General features: G+C 43.6%; 3 protein-coding genes across 3 annotated transcripts in view; all 3 read left to right on the forward strand.

The window, feature by feature from the left end:
• The window catches only part of LOC309690783 (uncharacterized protein), a 152,513-nt gene that overhangs the window by 25,376 nt on the left and 101,806 nt on the right, over positions 1 to 25,331 (forward strand). The gene's annotated exons all lie outside the window — the stretch shown is intronic.
• On the forward strand, positions 1,973 to 4,938 carry LOC309690785 (olfactory receptor 4B13-like). The gene is made up of 2 exons (XM_082508147.1): positions 1,973 to 2,743; positions 2,831 to 4,938. Exon 2 carries the CDS (start codon positions 3,155 to 3,157, stop codon positions 4,082 to 4,084), a length of 930 nt encoding a protein of 309 aa, XP_082364273.1. The 5' UTR covers positions 1,973 to 2,743; positions 2,831 to 3,154; the 3' UTR covers positions 4,085 to 4,938.
• LOC309690384 (olfactory receptor 52D1-like) lies at positions 10,908 to 14,456 on the forward strand (the record flags this gene model as incomplete). Its single annotated transcript, XM_082507418.1, has 4 exons — positions 10,908 to 10,918; positions 11,109 to 11,395; positions 11,660 to 11,926; positions 14,269 to 14,456. 4 exons carry the CDS (start codon positions 10,908 to 10,910, stop codon positions 14,454 to 14,456), a joined length of 753 nt encoding a protein of 250 aa, XP_082363544.1.

Here is a 25,331-nt window from a genome sequence, read left to right on the forward strand (position 1 = left end):
ACATGAAGCGGACATACCTGCGCGGCCGCGATCTAATCCTGTTTACATAAAGTAAACCTGCTCCCGAGCAGGTTTACGCTTACGGCTCTGTTGCTATGGCAGCAAGTCCCGGATGAGCTTCGGGGAACCGAAGGATCCAGGATCATGCGAAATCGTCAACAATCAAATCCAGCTAATTTACTTAGCGAGGTACGAAGAACGGACCCCTGGGCCCTATTTCAGGAAGCCGGTTTAGAAAACTCAGAGTGAAAAACGATACTCAGGGTTGAGTAACCCCAAACTGTCCAACTCGGAATATTCGGTTTCAGAAAGGCTGATAACAATTAGTTCAGTCAACGCGGAGTTGCTTTAACCCCAAGTTAAGCGCGCGCACGAGGATACATAAAGCCCTGATTAGTGGAGCACAGATTAAGCGAGTCACCATGGAGATGGAGGGAAAGAAGGTGCGGTCAATGTATTTTACAGCGCTTGAGGCCAAAATACTGATGGCAGCATATGCTGATAACATGCAAATTCCGCGGAAAAAAAGTAACACAGCCTCAGCTGCAAAAGAAAGGGAGCATGCATGGCAAAACATAGAGTCAATGCGTGAGTGTTAATTTAAACATTGATCTAGGGATTTCCACCCATTTAACACGTTATTTTATTATATTTTATTTTATTTTTTATTTTATACATTTTATTTTGTGATGTGATTTGAGCGCAGGTGCAACCCAACAGGCCCCAAACGTTCCTGGCAGCAAGTAAAAATGAAATATAAAAATATAGTCCAAACAGGTAAGGTGTAATTGTATTATGAGCCATAGTGCTTGGTCTGTTTGTCCCATGTAAATCAATTGCAGTTAGAGGCTACATTAATTTCCCCTCTGTAAGCACTTATTGAAATTATCTGAGCACATTACAAGTACATATTTGCTTACTCTGTGTGCTCAAATGTGACCCGTTATAGCCAACAGAAAAAAAGCGGAGGCCCGAAAAACAGGTGGGGGTCCTCCACCACCACCACTCACAGAGGCTGAGCAGTTGGCTTCCACATTTGTGATAATGTTGGCAGCATCACATATGATCTTCACAGTGCAGAGAACACAAATTAGCATCCATTACTATAATGAAATAATTTGTTAGTTTGAAATGCTACAGGGAACTATGTACCTGTACATTAATGCTGTGGAAAGACTTCCTGTTCACATAGTCTCCTTCATTTACTGAAGGAGCAATGATTGGAATGTGAGTGCCATCTATACAGCCAATCACGCCTGGGAACCCTGAAAATAAATGTAAAATTTAAGTAGTAGTTCAAGTATCACCACATCATGAATTAAGTTTTGTTCATCCTGCTACCTGCAATTTTGTGGCATCCCTCTTTGATAAATCTTGTGGGTCTATGACCGGGGAACACCACAGACGAGTACAGGAGACGTTTCAGTGCAAATTTCCTGACTGCCCGACAGACGGTAGCCTTGGAAACGTGCTCAGCGTCACCAATATTATACAGAAAGCTCCCGTTTGCAAAAAACTGAAGTGCCATACAAATAATATGTACAGAACTGAGAGGATGTCCGCGATGTGTCACATGAGCAATATTAGGCCTGAGGATGTTATTCAAATAAATTATAGATTGTGCTGAAAAACGGTAACGTTCACACAGGAAATCATCAGGAAATGATAAAATGTCCAAACACGCTCTAATCACTCTCTCTCGGCGGAGAGCTCTGCGGAGAATTTGGGCTTCAACATCTACTGGCTCTTCAAGGAAGGAGCACGCCATGTCTGACACTTCCTACAGTCAGGTTTCCGACAAAGAGGCGGGGAAAGTCAGGGTTAGTTGAAGTAAACCTGCTAGGGGGCAGGTTAGCTTCACGGAGTGTGTCGTCATAGTGACTCACTCAGAATTAATCTAAACTCGCTTTGTGAAACCAGAAACCCAGAGTTTTCGTTAACTCAGGGTATACTTACTCAGAGTCTGCACTAAACCGGCTTCCTGAAATAGGGCCCTGGTCTTAAAAATTTAGCTTAAAGACACAAACGAATATTGCTAAAAAAAACAACAACAACAACAACAAAAACCCCAGCGAGCTGACAATCACCACTGATTATTTTTAGAGGCTTGTTTATATTTAATTAAACAAGATCAAAACACAGAAAAAGACAACAGTGTGGTGGGGCGTGGTCTGCGGTGCCATGCGGACACACCTGCACGGCATCCGCAATCTGGCCGGAGAGTTAGAGACACGGGGATTCAGGGTTGTTGGTGTGTGTGGTGTGCGGCCTGCTGCTGAGAGCTGCAGGCCGCACTGTGTGAATAAAGTTGGCTCTCAAATCAAACCTCTGGACCTGTCATGCGTCATCCTTGTCACAAACAGCCTTAATGCAGTGGGAACTTGGACCAGGGTTGATACCATCATAACTTACCAAGCAAATTGTTGCTGACCATGTCCGTCCCTTTATGACCATAGTGTGCTCATGTTCTGATGGGTATTTCCAACAGGTTAACATGCCATGTCACAAAGACGGGATCATGTTGGTTTCCTCCACAGTGACTAGATTGCAGTCCATAAGAGCACTGTTCAGATGCAGTGGAATGGCAGGTTCTGCATCATGGACGTGCAGCAGACAAACCTGCAGTAACTCTGTGATGCTATCATATTAATATGGAACCTCTAAAATAAAGAATTAAGGCATTTTTGAAGTTAAAAAAAGGCTCAAACTGGATATGAACATGGTGTAACTGAGAAAGTGTCTGGTGAGTGAATCATGATAATACTGTGTACTTATTTGTATTTTTGTACACAAGTGCAATCATCAATAAAGTAAACTATCATTGTTTTAGATTCTCCATGGAACGATGACTGTCAGCTGCCATCATAAAGAGGCGCTCAGCACTGCTCTTAATCCTCAGTGGTTACCTGCTGTTCCACAGACCACACACACTGACAACACAAAGGACTTTCAGTTGTGGTGAGGCTTAGAAACGCTGAATTTATATTTTAAATATAACTGAGACTAAAAGTTGTTTATTTTCTAACTTGTCCAGATTTATTACAAATATTTTTAACCTGTTGTTTTACATAATTGGTTGGTTTGAAAATATTTCTGTTAAATTGTGTTGTTCTCTGTTGCTCATCTGTGGTACTGCCCATTGGCTATGGGGTAAATGGAAAACAATTCCCATCCACTATATTTTAATCTGACGATGTTTGTGTACATAGGAAAGTTCCGCTATCCGGCATTTGTTTTGTTTTTACTCTTGTATACGTTTATTATCTCAGCGAATCTTGTCATAATAGTGGTAATATCAAGAGAGAAAACCTTACACGAGCCTATGTATATTTTTATTATGTGCCTCTCAATTAACTCTCTGTATGGCTCTGGTGGATTTTTCTTCAGATTTCTAAGAGATCTTCTGTCTGACTCAAACTTGATTGCACGTTCGGCTTGTTACACTCAGATCTATATCATTTACACCTATGCATCCTATGAGCTTACTATTTTAGGCATAATGGCATATGATCGCTTTGTTGCTATATGCCAGCCTTTGCATTACCACAGCAAACTAACTTCAAGGGTGATCTCCAAGTTGCTCGCTTTTGCATGGATCTATCCAGCCTTTTCAGTTGCAGCCTGTGTTTATTTGGCTTCCAGACTTCCACTGTGTGGCAATAAGATACCTAAGGTATTTTGTGCCAACTGGCCTGTTGTAAAATTGTCATGTGTCCCTACAGTGATCAATAATATTATTGGCATGTTTGTGAGCGTAACCACAGTGTTTCTGCCACTTGCTTTTGTCTTGTATACATATATGCGAATTTTCCTGGTTTGTAGGAAGCGCTCGTCACTGTTCAAGAGCAAAGTCATACAGAGCTGCCTGCCACACATTGTTACTTTTGTCAATTATTCCATTACTGTGTTTTGTGATGTTGCCCTCAGCAGAATTGACCTTGAAGAGCTGAATCCATTTCTGGGCATCATTCTGTCACTGGAGTTTGTTGTGATTCCCCCCATTTTAAATCCTCTCATGTATGGTTTAAAGTTACCAGAAATTAGAAAGTGTATCCTAAGAAACTTATCATGCCTAATTAGATAAATGTCATATGACAAAGAAAATAGTGTAAAAGAATCTGTGCCGTTTCTAATAAAAAGGTTATTTTATTATCAACTTAAAAGAATTAAATAGGGATTATGGTTCTGCTAAGAATTACTTTATTTTAATATGTGAGTAAATGCGAATAGATTCATGTTTCAGCATTTATATTAACGCATGTTCCTGTGCTGTGACTGTTTCAGAAAAACAAACTGAAATAAAGAGTTGAGTTAAAAACAACAACAACAAACATTTGTGATGTGCTTCATACATATTATTAATAAAAATGTGTAAATTCATTATATGTGTTTTCTTGTTTATGGACAACATATTACTTTTAAAAGGGAATAATTAATAAATGTGATGTTCTCCAGCAAATGATAAAATTAGCATTTTGTTAATTTTACACACTTTAACAGCTCTGTCACATAGAATTCATACAGCTCCACATTTATCACACACATGTTCACTTTTGGTAGAGTCAAAGTTAAATTTCAGACCAAATGATATAAAATCATCTAAAACAATTTTATGCAGGCCGACTCCAATATGCACTGTAAATTAAAAATTAAATATTGACCGTTTAAGAGCATTTCACAGAGAGAGAACATTTTTTTTTGTTGTTTTTTTTTTAAATTGGTAAGAAACTATTATTGAACTGTTGCATCATCATGACACTGAGTGATAGGAAGTTGCTTTTTGTGCCTTAAATCTTTTTATATTTCAAGTTTTTTGGCACTAAAAAATAAATTTTTTTTATTTTTACATGTAATTTACAAATTATATATCTCAGAGAATTCGTCTAAGGCAAATGATTAACACCCATTACAAAATGCACTCTGTGTGGAAACTTCACTGACATTTTTAGTATTTAGTATTTATTTATTTATTGTCATTGTCAAGAACAATGAAATTGCGTTTGGGGCTTCCATACAACCCAAAAAAAAGAAGAAAATAATAAATAAATACCCCTTAAAACCCAAGTGTACATATTTAACCCAGTGTGACTCCAATGCAATAAGACAATCCTTAGCAATAATGTTCGTAGAAATTCAGACAAAGACCTGAGAAACATGACAAAATACAACAATGCAACCCATTCAATATTATTGTACTGTGAGATATGATATCAGATATGATAGTTATCTATTTAAGAAAGAGGGGGGGGGGGGGGGGCAGGAGGGGGAAGAGAATAAAGATATGATGCACCAATGCAGACCAGTTCATTGCTATTAAGAAGTTGGATATGGTTATTGTCCGTGAGAGGGGGGCAGAGAGTTCAGGAGCCTCACAGCCTGTGGATACAGGCTGTTGGCCAGTCTGGATGTTCTGGCCTGTATAGACCTGTACCTTCTCCCTGAGGGCAGCAGATGGAAAAGGTGGCGCGCAGGGTGATGTTGGTCCCGCAGGATACTGTGCACCCTCCTCAGACAGCGAGTGGGGAAGATATTACTGATCTCTGGCAGACTTGTTCCAATAATTCTGCCAGCTTCCTTCACCACCCGCTGGAGTGCTTGCTGATCGGCCTTGGTGCAGCTGGGGAACCACACTAGAAATCCATACGTCAGAACGCTGCTGATGGCACAGTTGTAGAAGTTCAACATCAGAGATCTGGGAATGTGTGCGCTCCGCAGTCTCCTCAGGTAGTAGAGGCGCTGTTGGGCCTTCCGTACAACTGAGGTGATATGGTTGCCCCAGGACAGGTCCTCGGTCACAGTTACCCCCAAGAATTTAAAACTGCTCACCCTCTCCACCGCCTCACTGCCAATGAAGAGAGGCAGATGGTTGTTATGACCCCTCTTCCGGAAATCTACAATGATCTCCTTGGTCTTTTTGGTGTTTAAGACCAAGTTATTGTCGTGGCACCATGACTCTAGTTGTTGCACCTCTGTCCTATAGTTTGTCTCATCATTGTTGGATATAAGTCCGAGCACTGTAGTGTCATCTGCAAACTTAACAATGAGATTGGACACGCAGGAGGAAATACAGTCATGGGTGAAGAGAGTGTATAGCAGAGGGCTCAGAACACACCCCTGAGGGGCACCGGTGTTGACCACAAGGGTGGAAGAGGTGTTCTTACCCACTCTGACACTCTGTCTACGGTTAGTGAGGAAGTCCACAATCCAGTTGCACAGAGAGGAGTTAAGTCCCAGTTGGTGGAGTTTGGGACGTAGTTTGTATGGCCGGATGGTATTAAAAGCCGAGCTGTAGTCTACAAAGAGGAGCCGTGCATAGGTATTCCTGTGTTCCAAGTGCTTCAGTAATGTGTGCAGCACTGTGGCGATCGCATCCTCGGTTGACCGGTTCTCCCTGTATGCAAACTGGTGCGAGTCCAGGGATGGTGGAAAAGCAGCTCTGATGTGTTTAATGACCAGTCTCTCCAGGCATTTGGCGGGAATGGGGGTGAGTGCCACAGGTCTGAAATCGTTCAGACATGTGACATTTGACTGTTTTGGGATGGGAACGATGGTTGCTGCTTTGAAACAGGATGGTACCAGTGAACAGGACAACGAGGTGTTATATATAGAGGTGAAGACGTCCGCCAGGTCCGCAGCACAGTCTTTTAGCACCCGGCCCAGCACTCCATCCGGCCCGGCCGCCTTCCTGGTGTTAATGCTCCGGAACACACGCCTCAGCTCATGAGTGCTCAGGACCGGAGCAGGGTCGGTTGAGGGGAGAGGGGACAGGACAGGGTCGGTGTTCTCCCTGTCAAAACGGGCATAAAAGAGATTTAGATCCTCAGCCAGAGTAGAACTGTCGGCTGAGGGTGATGGTGTTCTTCTTTTGTAGTCCGTGATAGCCCTGATGCCCTCCCAGACCTGCCTTGGGTTTGTGTTGTTCTCAAACCTGGCCTCGATACGCCTCCTGTGCTGCTGCTTGGCAGTCTTGATGCCTCTTCTCAGGTTGGCCCTGGCAGCACTGTATGCCTCCTGGTCCCCGGATTTGAAAGCGTTGTTCCTTGTTCGAATAAGTTGTTGAACTCCGTGTGTCATCCAGGGTGGATTATTAGGGAACACACGGAATCGTTTCCAAGTTGTTACATTGTCCACACAGAAACAGATGTAGTCCAAGACAGTGGAGGTGTAACTGTCCAATGCGACACGATTGTCAGTGTCCTGCACCTTGAATACATCCCAGTCTGTGCAGTGGAAACAGTCCTGAAGCATCGGAATAGCATCCTGCGGCCATGTTCTCACGGTTTTGGTTGTAATCCCAGTGCTCTTGATCTTTTGTGTGTATATTGGGTGTAGCAGAAGGGAGAGATGGTCTGACAGACCCAGGTGGGGATAAGCCTGGGCTCTGTACGCATTCGCCATGTTGGTGTACACCTGGTCCAACGTTCTATCTCCTCTGGTAGCACATTTCACATTACGGTGGAAATTGTGAAGTACAGATTTCAGGTCCGCGTGGTTAAAATCCCCAGCCGCAATAAAGACACTGTCCGGGTGTGCTACCAGGCTGTTATTGATGCTGCTGCTCAATTGTGCTAACGCTAGCTTAGCATTAGCATCTGGTGGAATGTAAACAGCGCAGATGTAAACGGCAGAAAATTCCCGAGGGAGATAGAATGGACGGCACTTTAACACCAACAGTTCTACCTCTGTACTGCACAGTTTTTCCGTTACCGTGACGTTCGTGCACCAAAGGTTGTTAATATAGATGCACAGCCCCCCGCCAGTCTTCTTACCCGAGTCCGCAGACCTGTCGGCTCGATAGGCGGTGCGGCCTGCTAGATCGATAGCCGCATCGGGAATGGCGCTGTCCAGCCAGGTTTCAGTGAAAATCATGCACGAACAGTTATTAAAAGTCCGTCGAGTGGCGATCTGCAGTCGTATTTCATCCAGTTTGTAACGGATTGAACGGGCGTTGGAGAGGAATATGATCGGGAGTGGTGGTTTAAACGGACTAGTCTTTAGCCGTGCCCACAGGCCTCCCCGCTTGCCTCTCTTCTGCCTCCGCTCGCAACGTCTCCTCCTGCGGCTTGCTGTTGCGGGTAGCCCCGGGGGTTGCTTAACGATCTCCGGGGGGATGAGATACTCGGATGTTAGTTGAAGATCTCCACGGCTTAGTTGTAGTAGATCATCTCTGTTGTATTGAAGTAACCCCAGACTGTGTGAAATAATACACAGTACCACCAAAAGTGCAAAAGTGTAGGAGCTCCGGGCCGCTGCGTCTGTGCGCGCCGCCATCTTGGTTGCAGTGATTACTGCAAGCAGTTAGTGCCACTTATGTTCATAAGTAAAATAAAAGAGGAAAAACCTGATATCATCTTTGTTCTGCTTGTTCAGATTTACCTGTAAAAGTTTTCGGTGATTTTACTGGATTTTCTGACCAGTTTTATATATGTGCAAGATCATTTAAAGTGTCTGAAGAACAAAAGGGGATAATCGTAAATCGTAATGAAAAATATTTATTTCAGAGTATACCATAAAGGCATAGTGTTATAGCCGTTGTCATATATACTTGTTTTTGCGGTACCTGGAGAACTGCCTGTGACAGAGGTTTACTTGCTTCCCCGTGTTTATTATTTTGTCTATTTGTTTATTATTTTGGCCTCGGCTCACCCTGAAGTGCTGACTGTCCTGTGTGGTTGTTGTTTTTTTTCCTTTCTATAAATAAAACCATGTAGTGACAGAAGATTGTCTCCTGTGGCTGCTTGGGTCCTGCTTGGAGCAGGTGCCACATTCCTGCTATGACCTGACCCCCAGACAGGACTAAACTGGGACCGGATGCCAAAGTGCCGGAGGCTACTGACATGCTCCCTGCTAGCGTGCAGGCTGATGGTAAATGGACTGGTTCTTACATAGCGCTTTTCTAGTCTGAGCACTCAAAGCGCTTTACACAACTTGCCACATTCATTCATTTACACATATTCGCAGAGGCACTCTTTTCTATGCGCTTTCTATCTAAGTGCCTTCTATTGAATGATGCAGCTGGGGACCCTCAAACAGCTTTGTCCACTGAGGATCTCTGCTTAACCCTCTGTGTAAAACAGATGGAGGCCCGCACTAAACAACTTGAGATGCAAGCTATGCCTTGGCTTTGGACTTAGAGAAAAGCTCACGTGTTGTTTCCATGCCTGTGTGTGGTCATCCCAGCACATCCACCACTATTTCTATATGTTTTGACATCACAAAGCACATTCAACTAGTCCCTCCATTTCGTGAAGACAAAGTTGGTTCATATTTCAACAACTGCAAGTTGTCCCAAGGTGTTTTGGCTGCTTTTATTATACCGTAAACTGGTCGGTAAAGCCCAGGAGGTTTATACCAGTTTGTCGGTTGTTTAATTATGAAATTGTAAAGAAAACTGTGTTACAAACATAGGAGCTTGTCCTGGAAGCTTATCAGCAAAGATTTAGGAAATGTGAAAAAACTTCCAGTCAATCATTGCATCACAAACAGTATCACATTGCTGGAAAGAAGAATTTGTAGATTCTACAAAAGTCTACAAAACATTGGACCAGGTCTCCATTCTTATGGAACTATTGGAGGTTTCATGGGTGACTGACCAACCAGTCAACATGTGTTTTGTGTAAGGGTAAGGTTACATCACACTGCAGAAAATTGGAGAAATAGCTGGGTTCTTGAGGCTTCATGAGTGGAGTTCTGCTTTGAGGAGCTTGATCACTTTTCCAGAATGGACTAAGGAGGGAGTGCAGGCTGGAATCTTTCCCTTATGGAATAGGAAAGGTAGAGAGTGAGCAGATGGCAGAGTAACAGGTAAGTAACAGGTAACAGGTGCAAACAAGTCTTTTTTCCACAGAGTTACTAAGAGGCAAAGACAAAGCAACATTCACAAGAACTTCTACTGTCTTTCTAGTGACTTCAGCAAACGGCAGGGAGCCTGATCATTATCACTGAAGCAACAACGATCTGACTGGACTACGAAAGACTACAAACAAAAACCAAAAGGAAACCACAACAAGCCCTGGACAATTATGTTTAATTGGCATATGTGTAAGAAATTCCTAACAGTATTATGAAGAAAGCATTTTTTTAATAAAATTGTACTGCCTCTGCTATGGTTGGGCAGTCAGCTAAACTCCTTCCCCACATCAAGACTCTGATGACACGATTCCCGGTTCACAGGTTTATTGACACAGGGAAAGGTGAAACTGTAACAAACAGTACAAGGCATAATCACTGTACTTATTCACCATGTACATATATAACGATGAAAATATATTAACCCAGTTTTTTAATATGTCAACATGCAATGTTCATATGAATTACTTCCCTTTTTAAGTCAAATACAAATTCAAATTATGATTTTAACAAGTCTTACTATAATGAATGCCTCCAATTTGTTTGTCATTCCCCTTTAACTAGCTCCATAAGAAATTGCTAGCTTAAACTGCACAAGATAGGTTTTATCATTAAACTTACAGAAAAATGAACTTACTTGAAAGAAAGTGGTCTATACATGCACATAAAATATAAAACAAGTCTATACATACCCACAATGCTACCAAAGGCATAGGATGTATGTGGATGCCACTGGATTTATCTGGCTAAGGCCACCATGCTGCACATGCCTTCTCCTTAATTCACAGACTTACTTCCTGTTTACCGACGACATCATGTCCTATTACAGACTACAGGTTTTAAGGTGGCACCAGAGAGTTACAATTGCATATTTAAACATTTACCAAATCCAAGAAAACAGTCTACCTTAAAAACTTTTGATATCAGAACAAAAATTTTAAAACGTTTGAATATTTCTTTTTCAAGAACCTGCAGGTTTGTTTTATTATGTGTTTAGTACATGATACATATTAAATCCCCTGTGATTTTCCAAAGCTGTGAGCTTTCATTCCAGATCAATGATTGGCTGGTTTGAAATCCCAGCTCACGTGTTGCTGTTATCTGTACCTGATAGAGGAGAGAGGAGAACAGATACAGTGAGAGACTAGGCTTCACTTAGATCTCTCAATCACAATGAATAATGTTTCTGTAATATCAATGTTTTTTCTTTCAGGTTTCAATGAAACAGTCAGTCACAGGTTTGTTCTCTTTTTCCTCAGTTTGTTGTGTTACTGCATCATTTGCCTCGTCAATGTTTCTCTCATTGTGATCATCATCTTGGACAGCAACCTCCATGAATCAATGTATATTCTGCTCTGTGTCTTTTGCATCAATGCACTTTATGGAACAGCAGGTTTCTACCCCAGATTTCTCTGGGATCTCCTCTCTGATGTTCATCTCATCTCATATTACGGTTGCCTTATTCAGAATCAGGTAGTTTATTCTTTTATCTGTGGTGAACTGTCGATTCTTGCACTCATGGCATATGACAGATATGTGGCCATATGTCAGCCACTGAAGTACCACTCTATCATGACAAAGCAAAGAGTCATAAGGTTTGCATGTTTTTTGTGGTTCACAACTTTCTGCATTATGGCTGTGAATACCTTTCTAACATTTAGATTGAAGTTATGCAGCCCGTATATTTCCAGACTCTTCTGTGTGAACTGGAGTATTGTTCAACTCGCTTGTTTCCCAGCACAAACTGCAATCAATGCTATATCTGCAAATATTACAATAATTATTTATTTTCTTCATGGTGCTTTTATAGTTTGGTCCTATATGTATATCATTCAAACATGTCTCAGGTCTATAGAAAACAGAGCAAAGTTCATGCAAACATGTGTCCCACATCTCGTCTCATTATTTACTTTTGTTGTGGCAGTACTTACTGATGTTATAAGTATGCGACTGGGTTCGAAAGAGTTGCCTCGGACCCTTCAAAACTTTGTAGCAATAGAATTTCTTGTCATTCCTCCTATTATGAATCCTCTGATTTACGGTTTCAAACTGACCAAAATTCGGAAAAAATTTTATAGTGTTGTTATTTTAAAAAGAACTAATTTTTGTTTTATTCGATCAGAAAATAGTTTCACACACAGCTAAGTGTCACACCCATTGTTTGACATCCATTTTAAAATAAGTCCAAAAAAATGTTTAATTTTTACTGAAATTTGTGTTTTATTTGGAGTTGTCTGAAAACATGTCTATTGATGTGAGCGGATATGACGTTTTATTATTTATCTGCATTTCCCAGATGATTTACATTTTGTATATGTCTTTGCACTAAATGTATTTTTGATGGTCACCTGCCTAATTACCAAAAAAACACTGATATGTAGAAAGGCTTTAAATTTCAGTCTTTCTTCTCATTACCGTTCAAGGAAATAACAGGCACCGTGGAGACTGCACAAACTGTTTTAGATGTGGCAGCACTATCAGAGTGTCAATCTATTTTGATATTATGCTGTCTTATAAATCTGATCCACAACCACATGGATGTGAAGCAGTTTTAGTAGTTTTCTCAGTTTATCCTCTTTCTCTTCAACACTTATTGAAACAGTCAGAGGTTTTAGCAACTGGACCAGTTTTTGAATTTCTGCTTAATCAAACATGAAATCCGTTTTTACTTAACACTTGTACAATTAAATGGCTTTTCCATTGTTTGAAGGATTGAAAGTTGAAGCTGAAGATGTACAGTGCAAATCAGTTTTTCTACATGACAAAATGTTTCTTTTTACTGTATTAAGTAAAAAGAAATGAGAAATCTGTTAAATAGTAAGAAATAAATGTGTACAGTTGCAAAAAAAAAAAAAGATCTGGTAGCTCATTTCTCAGCAGCAGGTGAGGCCAAGAAGCACCACATCCCACACACAAACTACCAGCAAAGGCCTCCTCAATAGGCGTGTTCTCTCCCTGCTGTTCTTGACCCTCTAAACTGATTGACTAGAATGCCTTTTATTGTCACTATACACATGTACAAAGAGATTGAGAGCATCTCGTACCCAGTGCAGACATGTGGAAAAGAAGAAAGGGGGGTGAGGTGCACAGTTCTGTGGCACTGTATACATATGAGCAGGTCAATATCTATATTTACAGTGGGGTATTTGACATAAATTAAATATTGCACAGTAGTGGTAGTTTTTGTATATTCTGTGTATAGAGGGGAGGCTTGAATTGGGGGGTGAAACTGTGTCATCGGTTCATGTGTTAGTTCAGGGTGCTCATGGCTTTTGCAAAGAAACTGTTCCTAAGTCTGTCAGTGTTTGTGCTGATGCACCTGTAGCGCTTCCCTGAGGGAAGCAGGTCGAACAGGTCAAAGCCTGGGTGGGAGCTGCCCTTGATGATGTTTGTTGCTCTGTTGAGGCAGCGGGTGAAATAAATGTCCGCCAAGGAGGGGAGAGGGCAGCCAATAATCTTCTGTGCTGCCTTGATTACACTGTGAAGCTTCACTCTGTTCCCATCTGGTCAGCTGCCGTACCTTACTTATAGGCAGTATGTCAGCAGGCTGTCAATGGACAGGTAAATGGTAAATGGACTGGTTCTTATATAGCGCTTTTCCACTCTTCTGAGCACTCAAAGCGCTTTACACAACTTGTGCATTCACCCATTCACACCCATTGGCACAAGCACAACTGACATTCACACTCCGATGAATGCATCGGAGAGCAATTTCGGGTTAGTATCTTGCCCAAGGATATTTGGCATGCAGACTAGGGGAAGCCAGGAATCAAACCACCAACCTTCCGATCAGTAGATCACCTGCTCTACCACCTGAGCTACAGCCACCCAGGTAGTAGAAGATCAGCAGCAGGTTGGAGTCCAGTTTGTGCTTCCTGGAAACCGGAAGGTGTGGACCCTCTCCAACCATCACTGTTGATGTATCGGGGGCCTAAGTCAGTGCTGTGCCACCTGAAGTTGACAATGATCTCTTTGGTTTTCATAATAGTCAGTGCTTGTTTTTTCTCTGAACACTATGATGTCGACTGGGGGTGGCTGTAGCTCAGGTGGTAGAGCAGATCGGAAGGTTGGTGGTTCGATTCCTGGCTTCCCCTAGTCTACATGCCAAATATCCTTGGGCAAGATGCTAACCCCAAACTGCTCTCCGATGCATCCATCGGAGTATGAATGTGTGTGAATGTTAGCTATAAAAGCACTTAGAAAAATGTGCTTGTGCGAATGGGTGAATGCAAAAGTTGTGTAAAGCGCTTTGAGTGCTCAGATGAGTAGAAAAGCGCTATATAAGAACCAGTCCATTTACCATTTAACTTCAGGTCTTCCTCTCTGTAGTCTGACTCGTCTCCCTTTGAGATAAGTCTGACTAATGTGGTGTCTTCAGCAAACTTGATCATGATGTTGTTGTTGTGGGTTGAACTGCAGTCTTAAGTTTAGAGACAATACAGGAGGGGGCTCAGCACACAGCCTTGTGGGGAGCCAGTGCTCAGCATGCGAGTGAAGGAGAGATGGGGCCAAGTCTTACAGTCTGGGGCCGGTTGGTGAGAAAGTCAAAGGCCAAGAGTGACCAGTTTGGTGAAGAGGATATCCGGGATGATTGTATAGAAAGCTGAGCTGTAATCCACAAAGAGCATCCATCCATCCATCTGCTTATCCGGGGCTGGGTCACAGGGGCCGCAGCCCTAGCAGAGAAGCCCAGACCTCCCTCTCCTCAGCCACCTCCTCCAACTTGTCTGGGGGAACACCAAGGAGTTCCCAAGCCAGCTGAGAGATAAAATCTCTCCATGGCTCCATTCAATGTGGAGGAGCAGCGGCTCTACTCTGAGCCCCTCCCGGAAGACTGAACTTCTCACCCTATCTCTAAGGGAGAGGCCAGCCACCCTTCGGAGGAAGCACATTTCTGCCGCTTGTATCCGCAATCTCGTTCTTTCGGTCACTACCCACAGCTCGTGACCATTGGGGAGGGGAGGGACGTAGATCGACCAGTAAATTGAGAGCTTCGCTTTTACACTCAGCTCTCTCTTCACCACAACAGACTGGTATAGCATCCATATCACTGCAGCCGCAGCACCAATCCATCTGTCGATCTCCCACTCCCGTCACTCATGAACAAGACTCCGAGATACTTAAACTTGGTGTAACAAAGGACTGGACAGGCAGGGTTTTACTTGAGACACATGAAACACGTTATGGATCCTCATATTTCGGGGATGGACAGAAACCGGGTTAACCAGAGAGTCTATAACAAACGGACCAATGAAGGTGGGAGACAGTTTCTTTAACTCAGCTCGGAGCGGAACAAATCAGGTCCACAGCCAAACCTTTTGTCCCGGGGTGTAGGCAGGTGCGGGGGTCCGGTGACGGTCCACCAGGCGCTTATTGCGATCAGCTGTGCAAAGAAGGGCGGCCCTGGTGGCTCTCCAGGCACATCGACACCTCCGTAGATGCTGCTGGAAAGAGGGGACAAAGTGCTCACCTTCGACGGCCGGAAAGAGAGGTGTTCCAAAACATTGGAGAAGCAGTAATATTGTCATGTAGTGCTAAAATGCACCCTTTCAGTTTTGTTGACTTAGAAGTTAATTCATTTGATAAAGGTGCAAAAAGTTCATAAAATGTGATTATAAAATGTGAGGGATCTCATTACTCTGTTGAAGTATTAATGTTTTAAGAAGATGATATATTTTTCTGAGAAATAATTCAAGTTGAAATATCTTAAAAAGAAGAACAGTTAAAAGCGAGGGATAAATATGGGAGAGTTAATCTTACAAGTTCATTTATTCTTAAAAGGGTAAATATAAGGTATATTTTCTGTTGCGCTAAAACCTTGCGTGATGTAACTCAGGGGCGATTCTAGGATCAGAGCTTTGGGGGTGCTGAGCACCCAGAGAGCTGCCCAGCCAGGCAAGATAAACCTGTCTCTGTCAGTCCCTGCATCCTTAAATGTTGTCCCGAGTTCTCTCTGACTGTCACTTTGGTGCATTTAAACCCCTGTTCCTCCCTGTCCTCATCGTCTGTTGTCTTCATCTCCGTTATCAGTCATCATAATTTTACCATCTCTGTGCAAGTCTGCAAATTTCTTTATTAATATAAGATTCTTAAATTCATCAAGTCTCTCTGTACCTGGGTCCTCGTCACAAAACATGACATCACTGTTTTGTACATTTTAACACAATTTAATCCCACATTTGTGAAAGAAAAGCAAAACACTTTTTTGAAAAGTCTGTAACAAAACCATGAAATCTGATCAAGCTTATTTAAATGCTGCAAAAGAAGAATGGATTGGAATAGAAAAAATACATATCCTAACCTTAATTACTGGGGGAGAATTATGAATGATGCTCATAGTGAGTAAAAAGTAAACTGAGTGCATTTTTTGGACAGAGATTCACTTTTAATGTGTATGTATAATATAATACAGATACACAAAAAACACTCCCAAAACAGAATTATTGCAAATAAATTATTACAAAATATTAATAAAAACTATAAAAATGGAGGCAACTTTGCCTGTGGTAGAATTTATACAATGTATGAAAAAAATCTTTATTGCAGACCCTAATTTTACTAATTTAATAATACTAATTTTGTGTTGTAAGATTTATGAGTTTCGTGCTTTCATAGTGGTACTTAGGAGAGCTTGACATTTTTATCAGGTGGTACACACTGTAAAAAGTTTGAGAAACACTGATAAGTTAAGTGTATGTGTGCTTTTGGAAAACATTTAAAGCTGCTGTACAGAATCTTTGAAACAAGCTTAAAACATTTTTAGAATATAAACAGAGCATCTGCTTCTCTTTACAGCTCCTCACTCCACCAGGGCTCTTTGGCAGTTTCTGATAGTGTGCAAATGTGATGTACATACTGCGGCAGTCATACAGACAACTGGACGGTCCAAAAGTTGGCCTACCTATTACTGGCTGAGGTTTCAGTAGAGTTGTGGCTGAACCACATAAAAATATATCATTAATTTTAATCTCCCCAATCAATTACAATGTTATGTTGGAATGTTGTTAAAGAGGGTCAAAAATGTTTCAACCCAGTTTGTTTAGCAGATACTGTATAGCAGCTTTATTATAGGGAGAACACAACTTCCAGATTGTATGTGTACTTTCAACCAAAAGGCAAATAACCAAACCACATGAACATCTAATAAAAGATATAAACATTGAAACACTGATCCAACATTATTCTTGATTGACGGATCATTTGATCTTACACTTTTACCTGAACGTGGCTCCTTTTTTTGAAAAAACTTCCTTATATCCATTATGAACCTGGCTGTCTCTCTGTACACAAACACACAAACACACACACACAACAGGAGTTATAAGGTTAATGGGCATTCAGTCAGTTAGCTAGTTAGTATCCATTTCAAACAGGACAGTGGTAACAACAGTAGGCTACGGACAATTTTAAGTTTTAGATTTTAAAAAGGCTTTATACATTTCATGATGGTTGAGACATTGTATAACTAAAATAATTTGTTATACTTGAGCAATACTTGACTGAAAGATGAGTGATGGAAGAAGCATAGATAAAATAGTAATGTATGCACTCTGAACTGTGTGCATAGATTGGTTTTTGACCAGGACTGGATCATTCGAGATCTGAACCCTGTGGGTTCAGTGGCGAGCCAATCCCAAGAGAGTGACTGTAGACGGACCAGAGTACGGTGTGGCCAGCCGTGGGATCCATCTTCAGCGAACCTCAGGACTATAACTACATTCCTTGACACAGATAAGACTAACACTTTAAAAATCTACCCGGGTTGTCATGATCCTGGGCCATGTTGGCCCAGTATTCTTAGTTCTCATGTGTCTTTGTATTCAGTTCCCTGTTTAGGCTCTGTTTCCTGAGTTGCCCTGTTGTGTTGTTCCCTGAGTGCTTTCCCTTCATGGCTTTTACCCCCTGTGTGCCCCTCTGTGTATTCATGAGCCCTCGTCCCCTTTCGTGTTTATTCCGTGTCTCCCCTGCCCGTTATGTTGGTGTTCTACTCGTGCTCTCTCTCCTCCTGTCTGAACCTCTGTACTTCCTGTTTCACCTCTCCCGTCAGTGTTGTGTTCACTCCTGCCATGTCCCGTGATTATTATCAGTGTCACCTGTGTTCCCCGTGTGCTCCCACTTCCCTCGTTAACCCTCTGTGTATTTATGTCTGCGTCTCCCTCAGTTCTGTGTCGCGTTCTCCCTCATGTTGTGTGGATCTTCCTGTGTCTTCCTGCGAGTGTTAGTTTACTTTTTCCCAGTTAGTTCTGTATTTCCTGTATTCTGCCGTGCCAGCATTAAAGCTGTGTTTCTCGAGTTCATCCCCGTGTCTATGAGTTTTTGCATTTGGGTCCTCATCCTGCCTGCCACACAGCGACCCTTGACACGGGTAGTGTTAGAACCAGTGGACAGAAACACACACACACCACACACAGACAGGGATCTCTAATTTAGAGGAAGCTCTTTAATTAAAACTCTTTGGAGAATTTCCTTAAAGAGGATGTTTGGTTTTGATTTTATTTTTGAGCCCTTTAATGTGCGTTTGTGCACTGTAGGAAGACAGGCAGGGTTTGTAAATGTAAGAAGATTTTTTACATAATACAATATAATCAAGTGTGCCTTATATTCAAGTGTTCATATATTTCAACATAACCAAGCTTATTGTTAAAGAGAACAATGATGTATTCCTTACTTCAGTGTGTGAGATGTCAGATAAGCATGATATATTTCTGTATTCATTATTTCAGAGTGCGTGGGTGTGAAGTCAGATAAGCACTGAGCTAACGTCTAACCTCTCTCCAACTTCTCAGAGAAGAGGAAGTACTATGTAACCTGCTTTGTCCTATAAATAAAGCAAGCAAGCCTGCAATCGGTGTGTGTGTCTTCTCAGGGACATTCACCCGTGCGCACGTTCTTAAAACTCTCTGAGTTGGTCTGTAGTGTCTTATTTCTCTTACTTGTGATAGAACAAATGTGTACCCCTGACAGTAAACTTTACAACTTTCAATACAGTTTCTATTCAAATCACATCTTATCTATCATTGTGTGGTGCCTTCTCTGCTGATCCTTTCAAGGCTCCATAGTCTTACCTAGAACTTTCTGATACTAGTCCAAAGTTGTCGAGACAATATTTTAATGCGTATCTCATATTATTTAATTGTAATACCTGTTACACTATTGTGGGCATACTCAACCCATGGGAGTTGCTCACTCCAAGTTGTCTGATTGGTGGATGCCAAGCACCGGAGGCCCGCCTCGAGTTCCTGATTGGCCCGTTCTTTCTGGCCATTAGTCTGAGGGTGGAAACCAGAGGAGAGACTGACCTGCACTCCGAGGGCGTTGCAGAATGCTTTCCAGACCCGTGATGTGAACTGCGGCCCCCTATCAGAGACGATGTCCGTGGGGATTCCGTGAAGGCGAAAGACATGGTTAATCAGGAGTCGAGCTATTTCTAAAGCACTGGGGAGCTTGGGGAGGGGGACAAAGTGAGCAGCTTTTGAAAAACGATCAATGACAGTAAGGATGACTGAGTTACCTGATGAGGAAGGGAGGCCCGTGATGAAGTCCATTGCAATGTGTGACCACGGGCGGCCAGGGGTCGGTAGAGGTTGGAGAAGGCCGGAAGATGGCTGATTGACGCTCTTGTTTTGAGCGCATGTAGGAGGGGCAGCAATGTATTCGCGGACGTCCTTAGCTGAAGACGGCCACCAGGCGAAGCGTTGGAGGAAGGTAATGGTGCGGTGGACCCCAGGGTGGCAGGTGAACTTGGCCGTGTGAGCCCAATGCAAAACTCGTGATCTGACAGTAGAGGGAACAAAGAGTAGGCCCGGGGGACCCATACCCGTACAGGGTCCGGTTCCGTTCGTTGGGCCTCTCGAATAGCTGACTCAATCTCCCAGGTTTTTGCCCCGACAACACACGTGGAAGGAAGAATGGGGGCGTCCTGAGCAGCGTCTTCGGAGGTGGGAAATTGGCGTGAGAGGGAATCGGGTTTGACATTACGAGAGCCGGGTCTGTAGGTGATTGTGAATTGGAATCTGGTGAGAAACAGAGGCCACCTAGCTTGCCTGGTGTTGAGTCGTTTTGCGGACCGGATGTATTCCAAGTTTTTGTGGTCCGTCCAAACCACGAACGGGCAGCTCCCTCCAACCAGTGACGCCACTCTTCTAAGGCCAGCTTGATGGCCAATAGCTCTCAGTTCCCCACATCATAAGTATCAGAAGTAAGCACAAGGATGAAGCTTACCGCCTTGTCACTGGGAGAGCACCGCCCCCACTCCTGCGTCCGAGGCATCCACCTCCATCAACGAAGGGTTGACTGAGATCAGGTTGGATGAGGATGGGTGCAGAGGCAAAGCGCTCCTTCAGGCAAGAGAAAGCCTGGCGAGCCGGTTCATCCCAGCGGAAGGGGACCTTGGGTGAGGTGAGACGAGTCAGGGGTAGAGCGAGCTGGCTATAGTTGCGGATGAAACCGCGATAAAAGTTAGCGAAACCCAAGAAACTCTGAAGCTGCTTGCGATGGGATGGAGTGGGCCAGTTTAACACAGCCTGAACTTTGGAGGGGTCCGCTCTCAGGTTACCTTGTTCAATGACATAGCCCAGGAAAGAGACTGTGGAAGCATAAAACTCACATTTTTCCCCCTTCACGAAGAGACGGTTTTCCGGGAGGAGGTGGAGGACCTGCCTGACATGGTGTTTTTGTTCAGAGACAGAATGAGAGAAAATGAGGATGTCATCCAGATAAACGAAGACGAAGTGGTTAATGAAGTCCTGCAGTACGTCGTTTACCAGGGCCTGAAAAACAGCTGGGGCATTGGTGAGACCAAACGGCATGACAAGATATTCAAAATGACCAAGGTGATTGTTGAAGGCTGTTTTCCATTCATCCCCCTCCCTTATTCTTACCAGATGGTACGCGTTGCGCAGGTCCAGCTTAGTGAAGATGGTGGCCCCCTGAAGGAGCTCGAAGGCAGAATGAGTGAGTGAAAATTAGTGAGTGGATATTTATTCTTCACTGAGATGTTGTTAAGGCCCTGATAATCAATACAAGGTCGTAAGCTCTTGTCTTTCTTGGCAACGAAGAAGAATCCGGCGGCCACAGAAGATGACGAGGGGCGAATGAGACCTGCGGTGAGTGATTCGTTGATGTATTTTTCTATACTTTCACGTTCGGGCTGAGACAGACTGTATAGGCGGCTGGTAGGGAGAGGTGCGCCTGGAAGAAGATCAATGCCGCAGTCATACGGCCGATGCGGAGGAAGCGAGCGTGCTCTATCCTTGCAAAACACTTGTTTGAGATCATGGTAGACGGGTGGCACGGAGGAGAGGTCCGGCGGCTTGGAGAGAGAAGAATTGGTTAGTGGTTCGGAAGAGGGGGTGGCAGCTTTCAGACAGGACATGTAACAATCCTCCCCCCCACCCCACCTTTTTCCAATCGATAACAGGGTTATGTTGATGCAACCACGGGTAACCCAGAACTAGTGGCATGAGCGGAGCTTGAAACACATACAGCTGTATAGTCTGGGAATGATTGCCAGAGAGAGTCAGTAAAACGGGCTCAGTGATATGAGTGATGTTAGGAAGCCGCTGGCCACTGAGGGCGGTGACTTGGAGTGACTGTGGCAGAGGCTCAGAATTCAGATTTAATCGTCGGGCCAGCGAAGCGTCAATAAAGTTCTGTTCCGCTCCTGAATCGATTAGAGCCTTAAGAGGGCTGACCTGAAGCTGCACCGTTAATTTAGCTGCTGGCATGAGCCGTGGAGGAGACTGTGAACTAGAGCCCACGCCCACCCGTATTCTCATCTCTACTGCAGCCTTTTGGCAGAGACGTGCAAACATTGGCAACATGACCCTTACGGCTGCAATAGAAACACTCACCGGCCCTCCACCGACGGTGCCTTTCCTCAGGGGAAAGGCGAGAGCGACCCAGCTGCATAGGTTGCTCACCCTCCTCCATGTTGTGCGACTCCGAATCTCTTCCGCCACTCGTGGCGCTTCCGCCCGATGCTGCTTCGCCGTGTCCCAGAGACCTCTGGGAAACATAGTCCTCAGTTCTGCGTCGCGCACGTAAATGCCCGTCCACCTTTACACACAACGTTATCACATCAGACAAAGTTTTAGGTAACTCTCTTATCACTAGTTCGCCCTTTAACTCATCACACACGTTGTTCAACAAAGTACTTATCAATGCTGGCTGCCCCCACCCGGTCTCTTCGGCCAACGTCCAGAACAAAATGAAGTATTCCGCCATACTTCGTCTTCCCTGCTTAAGATTTAGTAAATGGTGAGATGCTGCATCAGCGCCAGTAGCTCTCTCAATCACACATTTAAATTTAGCAAGAAAATCCTGGTATGCTGACGTCAGTTCTCAAAACAGCTTGAGCCCAGGTTAAAGCCGGTCCGCGTAAGAGCTGGACAAAAAAGGCAATCTTAGCCTCGTCAGTTTCATATGTCCTCTGCAACTGTCTAAACTTTGGGTCAGAAAGCCGGCACATTTGTGAAACTCACCCGCGAAGGGTTCCGGTGTTGGCAAATCTCGCTCCGGGGGCTCCAGGGAGTGGGATGAGGCGAAGCCAAAGGCCCGGGTGCCGGAAGCTCAGAAGCCGGTAACTGTGAGGAGACAGAGGGAGGAGAGGCTGCTGGGCTTACCAGGGGTACGCGCTGAGCAAGGACCTGCGTTAGAGCGGTCAACTGCTGATTGATGAGCTGCAGCCTTTGTTCGTGACGTTCCAAAACCTCCTCGGCCGTAAGGACGCGCTGCTGGGCGGCAGAGTCCGCTGACTCCATATTCTGGCTGGATCGTTATGTTAAGGTTCAATGCAGGGGACTCAAACGCAGGACTCCTGAATCAGCTGAATAGAAGGGAAATCCAAGGGGGAAGTCACTCGCTCTCCAACTCTCCACATACACGACAACAGTCCTTCTTTTCACACTTGACACACAGATTCACACGGGAAAGGTAATCCAGGGGCACTGTAGATAAGGAGACAGGAATGAGAACGATATTCACAAAAGACACTTGACTTATCTTGAGCTGTAGCTTGACTTTCACTGACGCGTGGCAGACAAAGATCCAGCGAAGACCAGCAGTCACCTCCTGGCTTAAATGCTGTTCACCTTGATGGGCATCAGCTGTGTTCTTTTCCGTGGGCGTGGGCCGAGGGCGTAAACCCACAATGAGTTCCGCCCCGGCGACGGAGAGGAGGAGAGAGAGAGAGCGCGAGAGAGAGAAAAAGACAGAAAAGGCCGATCAGCGTCTCGCCGATCCCCCAGGCCATGACACTTGGGGCAGGAACTCGTCCCTGACTTGAAGTGGGCCCTCCACCCTTTTCCAGCTGAGGACCGTGGCCTCAGATTTGGAGGTGCAGATTCTCATTCCCACTGCTTCAAACTCAGCTTTGAACCGTTCCAAAGCGAGCAGAAGGCCATCACCCGATGAAGCCAACAGAACCACAAAGTAGAGATGAGATTCTGAGAACACCCACAAAGAGCATTTGGACGTAGCTTTGCCACTGCTCCAGGTGGCTCAGCACAGAGTGGAGAGCTACGTTGATGGCATCTTCTATGGATCTGTTCGCATAATTTGCAAACTGGTAATCACTGGTCTGATCCACAATGAAGACAAGTCCACGTACAGACAGGAGGTGGACCAGCTGTTCCACTGTTGCAGTCAGAACCACCCGGACCCGACTGTGGACGTGACAGTGAACCTTCAGACTCGCCCTAACTATCCTTAAAAATAGAGTACTTACCGTGGATCACTTCAGACTCCTAGGGCCCACCTTTCCACGCGATCTGAAGTGGTCCCCACATATAGACTCTATCCAGAAGAAGGCCCAGCAGAGGTTGTGGTTCCTGCAGCAACTCAGAATATACTACCAGATCTCTGAGACCATGGTTTTACGCAAAAAAAACTTAAATTTACTCTTTTCTGGGCTGGAGGAAAAGGGGGTGATCGTGGTGCAACGATAAGGTTACATCACTCTGCAGAAAATTGGAGAAGCACCTGGGATAGAATCTTTCCATTATGGAATAGGAAAGGTAGAGAGTGAGCAGGCGGCAGAGTAACAGGTAAGTAGCAGGTAACAGGTGCAAACAAGTCTTTTTTCCACAGAGTTACTAAGAGGCAAAGACAAAGCAACATTCACAAGAACTTCTTACTGTCTTACTAGTGACTTCAGCAAACGTCAGAGAGCCTGATCATTATCACTGAAGCAACAATGATCTGACTGGACTACGAAGGACTACAAACGAAAAACAGAAAAAAACCACAACAAGTCCTGGACAAATATGTTTAATTGGCATAAATGTAAGAAATTCCTATCAGTATTATGAAGAAAGCATTTTTTAAATAAAGTTGTAAAACTTTTTAATATTTCTTTTTCAAGAACCTGCAGGTTTGTTTTATTATGTGTTTAGTACATGATACATATTAAATCCCCTGTGATCTTCCAAAGCTGTGAGCTTTCATTCCAGATCAATGATTGGCTGGTTTGAAATCCCAGCTCACGTGTTGCTGTTATCTGTACCTGATAGAGGAGAGAGGAGAACAGAGACCAGATACAGTGAGCGAATAAGCTTCACTTACATCTCTCAATCACAATGAATAATGTTTCTGTAATAACAATGTTTTTTCTTTCAGGTTTCAATGAAACAGTCAGTCACAGGTTTGTTCTCTTTTTCCTCAGTTTGTTGTGTTACTGCATCATTTGCCTGCTAAATGTTTCTCTCATTGTGATCATCATCTTGGACAGCAACCTCCATGAATCAATGTATATTCTGCTCTGTGTCTTTTGCATCAATGCACTTTATGGAACAGCAGGTTTCTACCCCAGATTTCTCTGGGATCTCCTCTCTGATGTTCATCTCATCTCATATTACGGTTGCCTTATTCAGAATCAGGTAGTTTACTCTTTTATCTGTGGTGAACTGTCGATTCTTGCACTCATGGCATATGACAGATATGTGGCCATATGTCAGCCACTGAAGTACCACTCTATCATGACAAAGCAAAGAGTCATAAGGTTTGCATGTTTTTTGTGGTTCACAACTTTCTGCATTATGGCTGTGAATACCTTTCTAACATTTAGATTGAAGTTATGCAGCCCGTATATTTCCAGACTCTTCTGTGTGAACTGGAGTATTGTTCAACTCGCTTGTTTCCCAGCACAAACTGCAATCAATGCTATATCTGCAAATATTACAATAATTATTTATTTGCTTCATGGTGCTTTTATAGTTTGGTCCTATATGTATATCATTCAAACATGTCTCAGGTCTATAGAAAACAGGGCAAAGTTCATGCAAACATGTGTCCCACATCTCATCTCATTATTTACTTTTGTTGTGGCAGTACTTACTGATGTTATAAGTATGCGACTGGGTTCGAAAGAGTTGCCTCGGACCCTTCAAAACTTTGTAGCAATAGAATTTCTTGTCATTCCTCCTATTATGAATCCTCTGATTTACGGTTTCAAACTGACCAAAATTCGGAAAAAATTTTATAGT

The sequence above is a fragment of the Aulonocara stuartgranti genome (genome assembly GCF_965226115.1).
Source record: "Aulonocara stuartgranti genome assembly, chromosome: 16".
Lineage (NCBI taxonomy): Eukaryota > Metazoa > Chordata > Actinopteri > Cichliformes > Cichlidae > Aulonocara > Aulonocara stuartgranti.

Bases quoted from the DNA above. Each gene is read 5' to 3' on its own strand.
- LOC309690785 (XM_082508147.1), top strand. From the start codon at position 3,155: ATGGAAAACAATTCCCATCCACTATATTTTAATCTGACGATGTTTGTG.